Source organism: Monopterus albus, unplaced genomic scaffold, assembly GCF_001952655.1.
Source record: "Monopterus albus unplaced genomic scaffold, M_albus_1.0 scaffold61.1, whole genome shotgun sequence".
NCBI classification, from domain to species: domain Eukaryota; kingdom Metazoa; phylum Chordata; class Actinopteri; order Synbranchiformes; family Synbranchidae; genus Monopterus; species Monopterus albus.
In genome coordinates, this window is record NW_018127941.1 from 2,022,572 (window position 1) to 2,041,192 (window position 18,621).

Consider the following 18,621-nt stretch of genomic DNA (forward strand, 5'->3'; position numbering starts at 1 on the left):
TCTCTCCTCTATCCACTCACCCCAACCGGTCGAGGCAGAAGGCCGCCCACCAAGAGCCGGAGTCTGTCAGAGGTTTCTTCCGTTAAAGGGAGTTTTTCCCTCCCGCTGTCGCCAAGTGTTTGCTCAAGGGGGATTTGTTGGGTTTTCCTCTATAATAATAATAATAATAATAGTAAGATCTAGACCTTACTTTGTAAAGTATCCTGAGATGACTTTTGTTGTGATTTGGTGCTATAAAAATATAACTGAATTGAATTTAAAAATACTTGAGGCAACAAAGCATAAAATAGATTTGACTGACCTTAGATCACATCAAACTGCTAACCCTACAGTCAGTGGACTAGCTGCTCTGCCTCCTGTGCCACAGCCACCTCACTGTGGAGAAACTTAAACAATAATAAAAATGTTATATTCCACCACTTCCCCTCTGGCAGACATAATTAGATATACAAGGCTGTTTTGACTGTTTTGATTTTTGACTGCACCCTGCAGCCTACTAGCACAGTGACTTCCTGTTGGCATACTGCTTTACAAATTCCCACATATTTGACATGATACATGAGACATGAGGCCCTTTTGGAGTAAATAAACAAAAGTTCGTCCTTGCCGTTAGAGATGTGCTTTTTGCATCTTTGTCATACAAGAGCCATTGTTCCCTTGTAGAAAAAGAAGTGATCCTCGTTAAAGCAGGCGATTTAAGTAGGAATTAGCATTACACAGATCATCACCGGGTCTGTTTCCTCCAGCGGGTTTCTCACACACACAAACAGGTTTACCCCTTTATTGTGTCACATGCACACATACAGTTGCCTGCTTAAAGCCACTCACACACATGCACTGCCCGCTGACATGTGCACATGCAGTGAACCTGATCTTTACCTCCTTTTGTATCCTGTGCCACTGGGCACTCCTTGTCCCGCCCACATGATAGCTCCTTTCCCAGGACCCTTACTTCCTGCATTCATCCTGTTCCCATGACAACTAAGCTTTAAATGGGTAGAGCCTTTGCTATCAGCCAGACTTGTCAAAAACAGCTTCTCAAAGGGTGACACAGGGAACCAGCTCTCACTGTCTCAGCACTTCTTATTACTCCTCAAGTCTTTTAGGTGTCACCACTATTTCTCCTCTGACTGCAGGACACACCTACTGTGCACCCTCTTCAGCACACATACATGCACACACACACAATTATTGTTTTCTTTTTTTTGTGAAAATACACCCACAGCGAGATAGCTGCTCTGACTGACACTGAGACAGGCCACCAAATGGTGCAGAGGAAATGTTCTTTGGTAAACTGATGGGGTGTGGAGACAGAGGACTGATATTCTACAGCCCCAGAGTGCCAGTGCACTGATACATGTTCAAAGGGATTTTCTGTGCTGTGTTTTCCTTACTCTTTTGAGGAATCCATGTGTTTTTGATGGCCCCTACACCAGTCATTTCCTCCCTGCTGCAGGGGCTATACAATCATTCATTTCATATCTTCATAAACTCACAGGGAGAAGGATATCAGCGTGTGAAAATGAGTGTGTGTCTGTGTTATGGGGATGTTTCCACATCTTTCTGCTGTGCTCTGTGTGACTGTTTTTCGTTGTGTGTGTGTGCGTCCACATATATGTATGAGCACACTGTCCTCCAGGGTTTCTCCATATGTGGCCGAGCTGAGGAGGTATTTTTCTATGTATTGTTCTGCTGCACAGTGACAGATAAAGTGCTCTCTTTAAATTCCATCGGTATATCTGTGTTTCACTGCAGGAGAAGCCGTATAAATGCAGCGAGTGTAACAAGGCCTTCAGCCAGAAAAGAGGGCTGGATGAGCACATGAGGACCCACACAGGAGAGAAACCTTTCCAATGTGATGTATGTATCTAGCTGCCTCTGTTGTACATCTACACCAACCTGCCTTCCCTTGGTACTCACTTGCTTGTGTGTGTGTATGTGTGTGTGTATGTGTGTGTGTGAGATGGCACTCTGGCAGGAGGCCAGATGTTGGGAAGAACTGGGGGTGCTCAGTAAGAGGCAGATAGTAATCTTGCTTCTCTGGAGAGGCCAAGTAGGCTGAGATCACATAAACACATTGAGAGGATCAAAGGGAGAAATTACTCTCTGCTTATAATACTGCAAAGAGTAATAATTATTCTCAGAGTCTGGGGAGGGAACACATGACAGAAGATGTTGTCCATGTTTGGAGCAAACTTTGTCATTGTCTAAAAAAAATTGAAACTTAGAACATTTCACTTTAAATGTTCTGCTTTTTCTTTAGATTGCTACAGAATGTGTTCAGAATGAGTCCATCACCATCAAAGCTATCACTACATGTTGATTTTCGGCAAAAGTCCAAATATTGTTTCCTCTAGAGAATCACAGTATTTGTTTCTGGCTTTTTAAGTAGTTTATTACAGGCAATTTTGAGTTTGAGTTTTAAATAATTATTATAACAAATAAAATAATATAATTTTTTGGAGGTTTATGCTTCTTCCTAGTTGTATCTGGCCATTTGACAGTTTCAATTTGAGACATCAGTCTCTGAATTTTAATATGATATAATGCTGGTGTATGGAGTTTAGTGGTACAGTGGCAGTCCACTTCAACTACGACACACTGTATGTTCTACTGAAGATATAGTCCCAATGTTCTAAAAACAAGGACGTTATTGATTGTAGATCGGTGTGCTGATTTAGCCGCTCACCATCACAGTCAGGCAGGTGCATTAACTAAGAATTTACACATTGTGCCAAATCAAATGAAAATGGGACAGGACATGGTGTCTCTCCACTGTACTGCTCCCCTCCATGACATTATGGTGTCTAAAGCACTTCTGTTGTTATTCCAGCTTCTCTACTCTGTTTTCAAGAACAGTCCATAAACTAGCCCCACATGCCACAGAGCAAAGGTTAAAGATGCATTTATTGAACTGTGACAAGTAATTTCAGACAGACAGCCACGGAGGAGCTCGTATCTAGTAGGAATCCAAAACAGTGGCTGCCAGAGCAAAGAGGTCGCGTTCTTTTGCATAAAGTGGGACAAATAATGAGCAAAAACCAGGGTTAACATCAGTTTGGCTTTTTGAGATGGACAGTGTTAAGAAGCAGCCAAAGGACTCAGATTTGATTCAGATGTGGTGTTCCTCCTTCTGGATGTGTTAACATCTAAAGCTAAAGAGTTTCTTTTGGTAGCACTAATGACCTAGCATGGGCATGATTTTACCTTGGTGTTGAATTACTATGATTTGAATTGATCAATTTTGTGCAGTATGTCACAACCAAGCATCTGTTTTATTGATGTTTTTGCACCAGTACGGGTCAGCCCTGCTGAGCCGCACTGAGCTGCTCCAGAGTCAGCGCGGTTGTGTTTCCACTGCAACATAAAATGCATTGTTTATCTTGTGCATCTTGATCGTGTGGAGGCGAGGCCGCCGCTGAGGGGTAATGAATGACTCAGTGTGGTATTACTAGCTTGCTACATGGAGCCCTTGGTGCCAGGCATTATTTTAAGCCCTCATCAGAAGACTTAGAGACTGCAATTTCAAATCTTGCTGCAGTGAAATAACGGATAAAAAGTGAATGCTAAATGTGCAAGGATGTTCCCTTGGTGCAACATTTCTGCCAATCACGTGTCGATGTTGAAGGCAGAGTTCAGCCCTGGGCAGAAGCAAGGCCGGCTGAACCCAAGTCAGCATGATTACCCCCTGTTGCTAAGGACAGATGGAAACGGAGACCAACCTGTGCCCGCCCGGCTTGGCTCGATTAAAACTGGCTGACCCATTCTGATAGATACCATATGTTGTCGCTAAGAAACAGGACATGATGAGGAGTGGCTAATGGTGTCAGTTTGTTTTCAGTTTCACCCAGATGTTAGTGGCTGAAAGGAAATTAGTCAGAGCACCTTTAAGCTGCCGGATAAACTCAGCCAAGCCTGGCACACAGATATGATACACATATTTTGAGTTTCAGTGTGACCTACACATTCCAGTAATATTATTGTAATGAAAAACTGTCCACTAATCTGCTAAATAATAAAGAAGATGCTTTTACCAACTGCAGAGAATCCCAGCAGTGTCACTTGACCCAGTTTCTTAACAGTTAAGTTATGGACAGTAGTAAACCTAGGATCCAAAAATCTCAGAATCCTTTGATGAATCTCAAAAAACAAGGTCAGGTCTAATTCTTACTTTCATTTTAACACCCTAATAAGTCTCAAATGACATTACTTTGAGTTCTAAACCAGAAAATGCGCCCATATCCCAGGAGAACCGCAGATTCAGCCTCCCATTCATTGTCAGTGAAGCATTACCAGAAAGTGTGTCCTGACGTTCATCTGGATTCTTTTTTCCCCTAGCTTTAGGGGAGACATATTCTTGTAAATAATTCTACACCAAACTATTAAAGATAATGGAAATAACATGTGGATTGTGTTTTGGGGTGGACAAAGGGTTCGCACAGTTCCAAGAACATTTTCCAGACAAGCGAAGCTCTATATGCAGCATCTGTCATAACAACATTAAAAATGTTTTAGAAGCATCCGGTAACATCTGGGTTACAATGAGACACGGAGGCCCAACTTTCATCATCCTCGGTCACTGTTTCACTTTATAAATTTCAAAATATTTTGCTGACATTCGATCAGATTTGTAAGTCGTTTGAACTGCAGTGTGTTTAATTCCACTTGGATCATAAAGCTAGCACATTAGCTGAACACAAAAAGGACTGGTTTGATATACTCGTCCCGCTGCTTTCATTCACTGTTTCTATTTTTTGCTGCTCACTCACAGATTTTGTATGAGATTTTCCGAATGTACTTCATAGCACTGACGTTCTTCACAGATGGCGTGAGTGGGACACATGCTGTGGCCCTAGAAGCAGTGTGTTAAACTGCAGCCAAACACCAGCCGTGGATTATCATGATTGACAGAGGACGATGGAGTCATTTGTGTAGTGTAAATTCGTTCATTTATGATGAATATTAAGTTGTGCGCTTTCTTTCTTGCTGCTGGTGTTAAGAACAGGGATTTCTGTCACCAAGAGTGCAGTTTATAAATCAGTGCCTGTGTCTCCAGCAGCGCCTGTGATGAGAGTAAACTTTACAGTTCAAGAGGAACCAGATCAGAGGTTAACACATTTAAATAAAGTATGTTTATATGCTTTGATTATGGATGTTAAAGTTCCGTATTTGCTGTGTTTTGTAGGTGTGTGACCTGTCATTCAGCTTGAAGAAGATGCTCAGCAGACATAAGCTCACACACAACCCTAACCGGCCCATGGCGGAGTGCCAGCTGTGCCACAAGAAGTTCACCAGGAACGACTACCTCAAAGTACACATGGAGAATGTCCATGGGGAAACAGAGAGCTAGAGCCAGTCACGGAAACACTGGCTGAAAATATTTGATTCCTTAGATAAAGTTCACTCTCACGCTTCATGCAGCCAGTATGGCTGTTGTATACTGTATACACAGATGAATAGGTAGGTAGGTAGGCTGAACTTTATTGATCCCACAGTGGGGAAATTCCAGTGTTTCAGCAGCAGTAAAGGACAAAACAACATGACACCATAAGAATAAATACCCCACACATAGCTTGAAAAAACAAGATCCAGGTCCCCGAAAAACAAATACATTTCCATATATGATTTATCTGCCTCCAGAGCTGCTGTGTCTGCTCACAGGGCAAATGAATGTCTGACATTTCATCCAACTCTCTCCGACTTCTAACCAGTGTTACTGTTCGCCATGTCACAGTCTGATGTCTCCCACTGTAGTATTTACTGGCCAACTGTCTGAATACCTTACTGTAAATCTGTGGCCAGAAAAACCAGTCTTTCTCCATGTTTACATCTTTACACTTGTTCTTTGGTGTCCAGACAGATTTTTCTTTTTTTTTAAGCCCTTGAGTATTTTTTTTAAGTTAAGACCTATGTCTGTTTGCAGTTGTGTCATTAACTTAAGGTGCCTTGGTTCAACTATTTCTAACGTTCCCATGACCTGTTGTGTGGAGACCTATGGTGTGTGTTGCTGTTTCTGTGTCCCAACTTTGTGGACAAATGTGCTGCAAATTAGGGACAAAGAGAAAATCTAAAGTACTGTTTGTGGACTTTTGTAATAAATGGTTGAGTATGTTTTCATATGAATGGCCTGGGGTTATTGTACCTTACAGTATGTGTTTACATTGTACTTTATTAATCTTTGTTCAATACAGTATTTCAGTAGTGCACGTCCATTTCCTCATTTGCTGCCCCTTTGATTAATGCATATCTTACATCTGTTTATTCTGCATTTGCAGACTGTGACTTTTCACTTCACACTTTTGTATTTTGAAATGTATACAACCTCATTACCTGCACATCCATTTCCTCTGCTCATTCATATTATGTGTTTGTGAACTGGTGATATTGGGGAGTGAAAGGAAACATTCATTCATTCATTCATTTTCTACCGCTTAGTCCCTAAACGGGGTCACGGGGGGGCGGAGCCAACCCGGCCGGCAATCAGGCGAAGGTGGGGTACCCTGCGCTGGATTGGCGACCTGTCCAGGGTGTACCCCGCCTTCGCCCTGAAAGAAAACACTGTTGATTAAATGTGTTCGGTTCTCATTGTTAATCTAAGCCCTGTTCTTGGGTTGGCAGAGTGCTGGGAGCGACAGCTTTTGTTTCTGAGGCCACAGTCAGCACTGGCCTGATCCGTGAAGTTCTTTCTGTAGATGTATGGACTTTTTCTCATGTTTGTCACCCACAGAGGCTCTCTGGTATGTCAGGATTCAACCCTGTGGAAATCTCATGAGCTTTGGAGTAAATCATCACTGCTCTATGGAGTTTGTCAGACGAGCGGCTGTTCAAACTCAGCCATGTGTGGTTTTGGCTTCCTGAAAACATAGCTATTACAGTGTGTCTGTCTTCAGTGCGCTGTTTGTTTAGCAATTAACTAGTTACCGGTCTTCATGTTAGATTACATTTCAGTACTAGGGCAGAAATCAGAAACACCATATCTCTGTACTCCTATCAGCTGCTCAGGTTTCCTTTCCCAAGGAGCGTGGTTTGTGATGACACTTAGTTCACATGTGGCCGGGGTAACCCACTTTCCCTGTTGTGCTTGGTTCACCACATGACCGTGCAGGGCGTGGCCCCTGCCACCTGGCTGCAGTCTGCTCTTTAGTGGTGAGGCATCCAGGCCACCGACGCACTCTCAAATTCAGTGGCATTTACAGTAAATATACTGGTATCGGTATATTGTACCTTGTAAACAATAGTATTATGGATTTCCTAGAGTGCAATATTCCTGTCTGCCACATTTTATATGTCACTAAACTGACTGACAGGTTTTGTTTATCGCTCTGCTCTCAGAACTCTGTCACCAGCCATGTCTCACAGCATCTGATTTTCTCATGGGACTTTCCTGGTGACCCACTGATCTTGTCTTTGACTTACTTTTTTCTTGTGTGCATCCCTGCCTGCGTCTCTCCCTTCCTGCTGGGTGTATCATGCCAAAGCTCCTGCTCAGTGTGTTTCTAATTACATGTTTTTACTGGAAGCCCCAGTTTCCTGGGTTTCCTCCCCATTTGTGAGTGTGGCCAGACTGGGCCCTGACCAGCGTCCACAGAGCACAAACCAGGCCTGCCCACTGCAGAGGCTACACAGGAGTATCATTACCCGGTTAGCCTGGGTTTATGGCGAACCGCTGTCACGTTAGGAATGACACGGACTGACCCCTGTGTTTGGCTGGTGTTGTTATGGTGACACGTAGCCTTTCCATCCACTTCCTTTGATGAGAGTACGGTGGAATGTGTGTGCCCAGAGAAGGTGCCATGCAGGAGAATTTTAATATGATTGGGCAGGGTGTGTTTGAGTATTCAGTTGTGATAGACATTTCCTTAAAGCCACATTTCCATGGAAACAGACTGTGGCACTGTGGTACCAAAAACACCTTTGAAAACCAGCAAAACATCAAATGCTTAACACAAGGCCATGAGGCTTGAGCTGAAAGTTGCCCGTTTGAAGGAAAAAAAACACACATGCACTTGCAAACCATTCTCACAGTATTTCTGTCTTGGTTGTTGATTACAAGATGGTTTTAATTTAATCTTGAGACTCCAGTCCCAGCAAGAGAGCAGTGCGTCAGGTCTGGTAGATGGATTATTTCATTAGGAGGAAATTAGACAATGAACAAGAAACTACACACAGCTAGCTACAGCCCCCACCCACCTGCTCACAGCCCAAAACCTCATGTATGCACAAACATTAAAGAGAAACTACACAAAATGCATTTGTCATGCAGTACAACATTTTAAAGCTGCTGTTGTGTCTTCATATTAACAGTTAGCCAAATGACTGCATGTAATGTGAACAGGGTGACAGAGAAAATGGCCATCCAACTCTGGAGTGCCCCACATTGTTTTGGTTTTACAGCCAACAACTTTTCTGTTTTGGTTTACTCTCACTGCTCTCGTCGATGTTGTTTCCAGACACCGCAGACAGCTGTTTTCAGCGAAACAGTTCTTAAACACCCACTGTATGTTACCTCTCCAGAAGCAAACAGCTGACAGACAGAGCTAGCAACCAGCAAGTGTGGAGCATTTTGCAGCTAAAGAGCCAGATATTTCCCTCTGGAATTGGTTGAGCCCTTAAACAGCTAAAAAGAAAGAGTGAACATTGAACTGAGATTCACAGGTTGGCCAGAAACACAACTCTAAAGGAATGCTAATGCTGCTATGGGTCTATTAGATGTGTAAATAGACAAATGTTTGCTAACTAATTTGCCAAGTCAAATTTAGAGGATGCTAATATGTCACTGTCGTGTTTACAGCTGCTCTCAAACGACTGAAAAATATTGCTGGTTTATAAAATGATTTAAACTTTGAAATGGATTCAAATATAGCAGATAAATAAAAAGGAAAACGGCTTGTCGTCATTCTACTTAAGAACTTGTGGAAATACTCTATTAATAAAGCAGAGGTACTGTATACTGCATGCCCTGATTGTTTATGTTCTGCCTGCAGGAAATGGAACCACATTTGAAGCACTGGAGCACAATAGTGCCTTGGACAAAGACTCATGAGAAACACGAGAACTCAGTGAAGCTGAACGCTGGCCAGGAAAGGCTCCAGAAGAACGATGGAGAATTGTCTTCTTTTCCCAGTTTTATTCTATTCGGGAGCTGAAACCCTCTGAAAATGGCTCAGCCTGTGCCAAGTACAGCTGCTAATTCCAGTAAACAAGTATGCTGACTTTTTCTAACTGTGAAGAAGTACAGGAGATGAATGGCCCCAGAATCAGCTACAGAACAGAGAGGCTCATTCTGAAAAGCTGGAGCGTCTAAGACATCATTCAGTGTGCTGGTCCACCCCTGGAGCATTAGTGTTGGTCATTTCTGTCAGCACAGTGTTGCTGTGCGCTATCACTCCTCAGCCTCATTAGGAACTACAGTCATGTCTGCACTTCATATGCACTGAGTGGATGTCACTTTACATGGCCATGCACTGCAGAAGAGTTAGGAAATTCACACAAGGTTGGTGATTTACATGTGATCTTCCAGCATCTGCTGGGGAGTAAACAAAGCGATGCTGATGTGGTGTTTAAGCTCAGTTGTCCAAACAGAAATTCAGCTTGGCAGAAAACATACAACAATGCAGAAAATCAAATAAGATTGTGACCATTGTCGAGGTTCAGGGTGACCCACAAAGGAGAAAATTTCTATGATGATCTGCCAGAAGCCAAATCAAACCCATTCTTTTGACTGGATATTTGAACAGGATGTATGAGGCTGCCTCTCCTACTGCCACAGTCATCTTCTCTCCTTCTGCAGCAAGTGTTGCCCTGGGATTTGTTGTTAGGTGATTAGCAATGACAGAGAGGACTCAACTGGTCTAATCAAAACATTTGTGCAAATGTGATGATAGATACACCATAATTTCTCTGTTTTCTCTTTGGCTAGGCTGCTGCTCATCCTCCTCCTCCTCCTCCCAGTGCTGTTGCTGTCTCAGCCCCCATAATCTTGGCGTTTTGGGAGACCTGTGTTAAGCACACGGCACAACACAAATAACACCAAAGTCCCGCTGGGCTGGAGAACCAAAGGTAATGACTGCAAAATGTTTCACTGCAAGAACACACATGGACAACACTGAGAAGAGGATTAGACTGAAGGAGAGTAAAATTAAATTATTAAACTCTTCTTAAGGACTATTAAAGTAAATATGAAACATCAGTGTGTTGGATCAAAGAGAAAGCAATACACTCAAAATATCTTGTTTTTTTATTTATGCAAATTGATATTTTTGGAACAGCGGTAAGCAATCTGTGAAATTAAATTTAACTCATGACATAACATTGGCCTTATTGTCTCCACTCAGGCTACATTTCTGTTTTGAGTTTTGAACCATGTTTGAAATCGAGTCCTGTGTGAGTTTGGTGAAACCAAATTCCACAGCGAGGGCCTGTTTCCTGTCAGAGCAGCAGGAGAAGCAACACTGAGATACACACCTTTCATGTGTTGATTTAGGTTTTGGCCCAATGAGCAGTCGAACACACACACACACACACACACACGCACACAGAGCCAAATGTGCACAAGGATGCTAACCTCACGGTGAAAGGCCTCCACTGTCTGTGGCCCTTCTGAAAAGTGTGAGGTGGGACTGGGGGTTTCTGTCTGGGCCTGTAAATTAGCCACGTTGAACCTGTTAACTCAGACCACACACACACACACAAATAGACACACACATTCATACGTGCATGACTTGTCACAGTGAACAGCTGCCTGGACCTGAATACATCTATCTTCCACAGGAAGTTATTAGTCAAACAAATGTAATGAATCTGTTGTTCTTGTCTTGTTGACCCTGACCATATCTGTCTCCCCTTCACACACACAGCCCACTCAGTCCACACCATACACTATAAAACAGCCAGGCATGTTTGTGTGGTGGCTCTGTCTTCCTCACTCCTTTCAACAGAAACAGCAGGGTGGAGAGAGAATCAAGGTCACGGACCTCTTGAATAAAAGAAAGCTGGTTCACTCCCACACCTATTTGGTTTCAGAGCTCTGTCAACAAAAGCTGTCTCGGTAGCTTGGATAAACACAAGCAGCATGTGCTTGCATGCATATAGACAATGTTGTGAAATGTAATTTTAAAATTAAAACATCATATGTTAGTTTTTATTGCAACATATGGACTTGGATCATTGTTCTACTCAAAATGGGGTTTAATGTACGGGAGAGTTCAACTGTGGATCTCACACATAGGGACCTCAGCCAGTGACAGTGGGAGTAGGGTCCCCTGGCGTGAGGTCTGTCACTTCCTTTTATACTAGCAAATAGGCTACTGTTTTTATGCTTTTATGGCTTTTATGATTAATTCAGGTGCTTCTCACTCAGAATGAACAGTAACAGTACTGTAACATCTGTGTAAAACGTATGCTATAAACCGATGGATTATGAGACAACGGACACCAGAGGACCGACATGTAAAAGCCCTCACCCACCCTCCTACATAAGAGAGGGACACCCAGACTGAAAGAGACACAAAAATGTTTTTCATGTCTTTTTGGTCATTTTGAGTGCTCCGGGTTGTCATACTGAGTCTCTGTGGTCATTTTATGTCTCTTTATAGTATTATCCATTTCTTTACAGTCATTTCTTTTGTGTGTCTTTTGGCTGATTTGCAGCTTGTCTAGTCATTTTGCTTGTTTGACTTTCCAGCAAGAAATGCTAGCAGTCACTAACAAAGGACCCTCTGCACGCCGAGACTCCTCTGGCCTGAGCCCGCTAGGTCTGTACAGTACTCTTCTATGGCCATAAGTGAAATAAAAATAGAACAAAGTCACAAAGACTGAATGAATAATGAGTAGGTATTACTGGGTAGATAAAACATTATCTTAAGTTTATCATGAAGATTTTTGTAGCACACAAACATTTTAATGTAAGCACAGTATTTAATGTAATTCACAGATTAAACATTATACTGTATAAAGAGCTGCTACAGAGTATCTCATTGTATATGATGATTTAGTTTTACCAGTGTTACAGCACAGTTTTCCTGAGTGGAAAAGAGTTAAAATGCTGGAAATGTTTGTTTGTAATGTGTTTGAATTTCTGTACTTTGTTACATTGACGGCCTAAGAAAAAGCTACCTTGTCAGTTTTATCCCAAAAGTTATGTGAAATCAGCATCTCTTTTACATGGATTTATAGGGCTAACATGCAATAAATGTTAGCTTCTCCCGCTTCCTAAACTTCACTTCATCAACCAGGTTTTGATTTTGTTGTAGGTAAATTAGCATAGTATTCCTTTCTTTAAAAAAAAGTTTTAAAACGTAAACTGTACAAGGCAGAGGGGAAATCTTGTAACCAGTCTTAAAAGAGCTATTTAACAAATGTTTTAGCTGACAAAAACATTACATTAATACTACTTAAAGTGTTGAATGAAAAGAATGTACCAGATGCTAAAGCTGATATGGCTGCTGTTCATAACATTTACAGTGCCATCAATTAGTCCTCGCATTCTGCTGGTGTACTACACCCTCACAGGGGAGAAGAGCTCGGCTTGTCGCGCTACATTTATTTGAAGAAAGGAAAAAAATGATGGCACAAAACATATCAGATGCTGTGCCTGCTCCCTCTGGTCTGTCATCAGAAGCAGCTGATTTATAGGGGCCCGTGTTCGTGTTCATTTGTTGGAGAGCTGATAAAATAAGGAAGCGCAGATACCTGTTCCCCCAAGCGGTGCTCTGTAAGACATCAGCCTTGATCCCATAACTCCTGGAGCCCAGCCCTGTCATTCTGAAGAATGAGTGAGCCTGACCTCGGTTATGGAGTAGTCAGGGACTTCAGGTTCTCATAAATTACACCCTTGTTATAAATAAAATCCTGTCCACAGAGTGAAACCGGGAGAAGAAGTGGTGAAATCTGGCAGCCAATGAAAATCAAAGCAGAACACAGTGTAGACAAAAATTCTTTTGACTGCAATACAGTATAATACAGTAGTATTAACTTTTTAAAACAATACATGGACACACAGCAAAGAGACCTCATTTACATGCTCAGGTTTCAGCTTGCACTGGGTCTGAGACACTTTACCTCCATGTCCTTGAATGAGTCTTTGATGCAGTAACCCTCAGTCTTTGTGTCTCAGTAGCACACAGTGATGTTTGTGTAGGACTTTCCACTTGTTTCTCCTGGCAAATGTGGGCAACCCGTATATTAAACCTCTGCACCAAACCTTTTTCATCACCCTCACATCTCCCTTTCTTGCAGCATACAATTTAAACTGATATCATCACACAGTTACTCGTGCACACCAGAACGGGAGGCTGCTCACACCCCAAATCACTATCTGGAAGCCATTGTGCACTAAGTTGTTTCTGTTCACAGCAACAACAAAATAAAAAGGCCACTCTTAAGCTCCATTAAGCAAAGGGGCAGTTATTTACTGTATTTGCCTCATTTTCCTCAGCTCTGTGTGACCACAGGTGCAGGCTGAGCTCAGGGACCTCAGGCCAGCGGACCACCAAATACAGCAGTCTCTGTGGGGAAAGTAATAGACCTTCCTCCTGGACTGAGAATGGACATAAGATCAACTCTGGGAGGTTGATATGGAGCATTGAATGAGATTGTGTTCTAAATGTAGTCTCGTGTGCTGAATGGGGTTGAGAGGATGAAGCAGTTTTCAACTAAAATTTGTTTTAATCCCATCAATAACAGCATTAGCATGTTGGAAGCAACACTTTTAGGTTGATTGTGACAGGCTTTGCTTGTTCAGGACAAGCATCCTGCTCACATAGTTCAAGTGAATTAAATTCACTTTTATTTAATAACAAAATCAAAACAAAAATAAATATAGTCTTAAGGCATTTTACAGAGTAAGATTTAGACCTTACAGCATTATTGAGAAAACTCAACGAATCCCTCTTGAACAAGCACTTGGTGACATTGGGGAGGAAAAGGGGTCTGACAGACGGCCGTCTACTTTGACTGGTGGGGTTATGATTTTATAGTTAGAAGAAAATAAGTATTTCAGCATTTTGGGAAACAAATATTTGCTTTCATGCTGACAGTGAGATAAGAAGTGATCTATTTGGTACATAATAAGCTAGCTGGCAAGCTTAGTTTAGCTGAAAGAGTAGAAACAGACAGGCTCTGTCAGAAGTACTTTTGACACTCCCCATACAAAAACTAAAACCAACAGTGATTTGCCTCTACTCACTATTAATGTCTGTCAATCTGTCAGTCCTGGATTAGCTTCTTCGTCTGTGCCATAGACCTCCACTGTTGCTAAAAAATGATTAAAAACTCATCAATGCTGCACTGGTTGACAAGCTTCCTCATTACGAAACACAAGACCCATGTAATTGTTAAAAATGTACAGCCATACCTTTGTACAGCAACTGAAGTCAGCAAGCTAGTCCCATGCATGAGATCTCAGGATGTTCTTAACAAATATCAGGGTCTTGTGGTTTGCAGTGAAGAAATGTCACCCAGAGCAGCGGTGTGTCTCCCTGATGTTTTTAATCATTTTTGAACAGCGCATTTTTTGTGTATGAATAAACTGATCTAGGACTGACAAACTGACCATAAGTAGAGGTGACTCTTTGTCGGTTTTAGTCTGTATGACCGACCTTAACCTTTAACATGTTATATCTAGTTTAAACACAGTTTTATAAGGTTTATGTACAAGACTATATGTTGACTGTGTCCCGCTGATAGAGAGCTCCGTAAGTTTCTGTGGAACCATTGTTGGTACGCTTTGATTTATGCACAGCTTTAACAAAGGTGATATAACTGTAGAGGTACTGATAAGTGGAGTTGGTTACAGAGCAAGGCCAGCTGTTTCCCCATTTTCATTCTTTTCAGCTGACTGGCTGCTGGCTGTATCGATAGATTTAACTCACAGATAGAGTATTGTTCTAAGTATTGGCCTAAGTATATTTCCCAAAATGCTGAATTATTGCTTCAAACATATTTCACGTCATAATTTGGTTAAAAAAAAAATCTAAAAAGAGAATTTTCCTTCTAGTTAAAACATTCCTCATCAGAGAAAACCAATATTTTTATTTATATAAGTCAGCATATGTTTAAGATTGACATTCGTTAAACTAATTTTTCAAATGTTTTCCTTTTTGACGCTTTCAATGTTTAAGTAGTCTCAACTTTTGGCCTTTATTTCTCTGGAAGTCATAAGTAACCTAAATTGTAGTTTATCCATATGTCATAGACTTTTCAAAACAAATAGTAATTCTAGATAGTAAAAGTATAAATCCTGGCTGCATTTGTCTGGCTGCTTTGCGGTGTTACAGGAACAGGATGCCTCGGAGGGGCCTTGTTTGGAGTTAGCCTTTTTTGAAGAGCTGGTGTTTAGAGCTGCGAGCACTGCTTAGCTCAGGTCACCTCTGCAACAGCTTTTGATTCGTCTTTGTTCTCCAATCAGAAACGTGTTTCAGTTTGAGTTTCATTAAAAGCATGTCCTGAAATTGGATCCACCTCTTTGTACACCCACTGAACAGGAACAGTGTGTAACCTAACTGGAAGCAGATCATCCGACCCTTCATCAGTGGGCTGGGCTGCGTGTGTATGTGTGTGAGTGTGTGCTGTGTGGGGCTGCACACCTATGTTTTGTGCAGTGTATGTTACAATGTGTAACAGATCAGTGCATGTGAAATACTAGAGCCAGAAGTGTCACTCACGTCTTGCGTGACCCAACAGCAACATATATTCACTGTGTATGACATCATTTACCCTTCAGACATACTGTATTAATGATTATTTCATTCTCTGCTCCTGCCAAGGAAACACCCTCGTCTGTAACACAGCACACATAGAATACATTTTCCACAGAGGGTTGAAGCGACTCTGTTACTGCACATGTCAAGTGTTCTGCAAACATTTGGAGATTTCTTTTCTTTTTTTTATTGAAATAAAATAACACATTAACAAAACAGGTCAGGACAGGGAAGATAAGACAACAGATACATGATATTACAAAGAGATGCTGAGGGTTTCACAAGATTGTAGTGTGTGAGGGTGTGAAGTGTATGTATTTCGAACTTATGCAGTCTATGAAGGGCAAGAAAGGGAGAGTACTACTAATAAAAGCAGCTTGTTACATTTTTAGAGGTTGGTGGGAATGCGCGTGGCCTCAGCCTCAGGTGCTTGGTTCAAGTTGAAATGTGCTAAAAATGATTCCATGTGACATTAAAAGCTGATAAACTATTCTTGTGAGTGGATGCCATTTTCTCTAGTGTAATGTATTCTATCAGAAGGTTGGTCCAGTGGTTTATGTATAGAGATGTTTTTAATTTCCAGTTTTGAAAAATTGTTTTCTTGGCAATAGCTAAAGAAATGAGGAGTGGGTTTTTGTATTTAACTGGTAGGTGGTCGTGATATTACCGAGCAAGCAAAGTGATGGAGAAGAGGGGATTTCATGTTGAGGCTTCATGCTTTGCTTACAGTAGATGCTTTAACATATGCCAAAAAGCATCTCATCCTTCTTCAACTTAAAATAGGTGTCACCTTTCTGACCTTAGACAAAGACGAGGTGCTATGGACTCTGGGAATGGAACCCACAGCAAATTGTTACATTATGATCTCCCTTTATTCTTCACCTATTGATGAAACTGATGCCATAACATCACGGGCAGGAATGTGCATTCATGAGCTGTTGTGTAGAAATTGCAGTCTCCCTTTTCACATTATTACAGGAGCTTCACTATCAGGACTCCAGGGAAAGGGAAAGTGAGCAGAGAAATGTCTATGAAGCACATAGAGGGAAGAGCTTCCAGATGTGATGTGTCAGCATCAACGACACTCAGTGATGAGGTGGGCTTTCCTGACTGACTGACACACTCTCAGCGTGAATGGGACGATCACTTGGAGAGAGAGAGAGAGAGAAATGGCCATCCCTCATTGGTGACCTGTGTTTTTACCTTCAGACTCTTGTGGAGAAGGTTATGTTTACACATGAATGGCTGCACTCTAGTTGTTGTTGGTTGTGCATGTTTCAGTGACAACATATGCTTTGTGGCCAACCTACAATGTGAGTGCGAGAAAACACACACACATGCATAAACACACACTCTCACTCACGCATATGCATCCTTTAATCACAGAAAAACAGTGCATTTATGAGCTTGCCTGTGCATGTTAACAGCCAACCCTATCAGCACACAAGAATGTCAATAATGGTTCTGCAAATCTCCCCATTGTGTTCAATGCCAACAGCTTTTGCATCCAATTTATATATGTTCATAACCATGTCCATGTCCACCCAGAGCTCCACACCCTTAGTTTCCACATCACTACCTCCTGCATTGGCACTGCATATAATGTGTGAGGTGTTAGAAGCATCCAAAATAGAGGTAATTCCCAGGAGACTGGGCAGTATGAGGGTGTGTCTGGTAAATGTGTGCATCTTTGCTCACTTAAATGCGGTATGTGTGTTTGTGCATACCCTACCTTCACTGGGTCTGTGGGCCATATGGAATGTAGTGTACAGCCAGAAAGAAGAAGCCCAGCTGCTGAATTTCTAAAGAGAAGAACATCAAACATCAATCCGTCAGTCAGGCACAAACACACATGAAAGAAGGCTGAGTGTCTGAGTAGCACGTCCTACTCAGACAGCAGGTCAGCTTTGTTATCTCAGAACCACGGCTTGAGCCGTGCCACCCTGGCTAAATGGGTGATCACTGCTGGGCACAAAGTCACTGTCACACTCTCACAGCCATCGAGCCATATGTCAGCCAGATGCTGCTGGCCTCACTCCACTTCAAAGAAACAATTAGGCACAATTATTACAACATATAAATGAATTTCATCCATGATTAAAATGTTTGGGGCAGGGGGCGAGCAGGACGTACAGCCAGGTGGTTGTAATCTCGGTGGCGGTCGCAGTGGGGTTTAGCTTAAAGAGGGCAGAAAAAAAAAACTGTTGAGCTGTTTATTCAGGCACTTGCATGCCTGGTCAAGTGCTCCCTAACCCCCACCCACCGTCTCCCCACTCACTGACTGCATGTTCACCCCAACAGCAAAGGCATCTGTCCCATAATACTGCTTTAATGAAGGTCATTCATTTTAATAGAGCCTCATTTCAAACTCCAGTAATTAAAGCTTGCCGTGCTTTTGACTGGGAGGTTGTTGAGACAGTGTGAGTTCCAGTTCTCTAAATAAACAGTCCCCTGTGCACGCCAGTGGGCATCTGAACACCATAATCCTGCTCACAGTCATGGAACAAGAGGAAAGCGGGTCAGTTCTAAGGAGAAATCTAAACCATGTTAGAGAGATGGAAACCACATCTAGATAAGTGGATGTCAGTTGGCGTGAGCATGTTGCCAGAATAACAGCACAATCAGGTATAATTGGGTTTGAAAGGCTGAGAACAGAGTGATACAATGAGATTCTGATGTCAAGTGTTTGTCAGACCACAGCTGAAAACCACTCTGCTCAGTAAAGGAGCTGATCACACTCACTGGTAACTGTGTGTGTGCGTGAGCTATTGTGTTTGTGTTTATGGAGAGAGCATTCCAGAGAAATCAAAGTGAATTCAAATATATAGAAAGAGATAAATGCTAAGCTGAGGTGAAAGATGAGCACCTTCACATATTGTCATGGTCTCCTGATAAATCACCCCGCAGTTAAAGAGATGTGCCT

At 42.1% G+C, this 18,621-nt stretch overlaps 1 protein-coding gene across 1 annotated transcript in view; it reads left to right on the plus strand.

Annotated features, from left to right (window-relative positions):
* Window positions 1–6,149, plus strand: part of prdm5 (PR domain containing 5) — a 39,124-nt gene extending 32,975 nt beyond the window's left edge. Inside the window, exons 15-16 of the mRNA XM_020603356.1 lie at window positions 1,756–1,860; window positions 5,186–6,149. Coding sequence (XP_020459012.1) covers window positions 1,756–1,860; window positions 5,186–5,350 — 270 coding nt within the window. The 3' untranslated portion in view covers window positions 5,351–6,149. The remainder of the gene's footprint in view (window positions 1–1,755; window positions 1,861–5,185) is intronic.
* The last annotated feature ends 12,472 nt before the right edge of the window (window positions 6,150–18,621 follow it).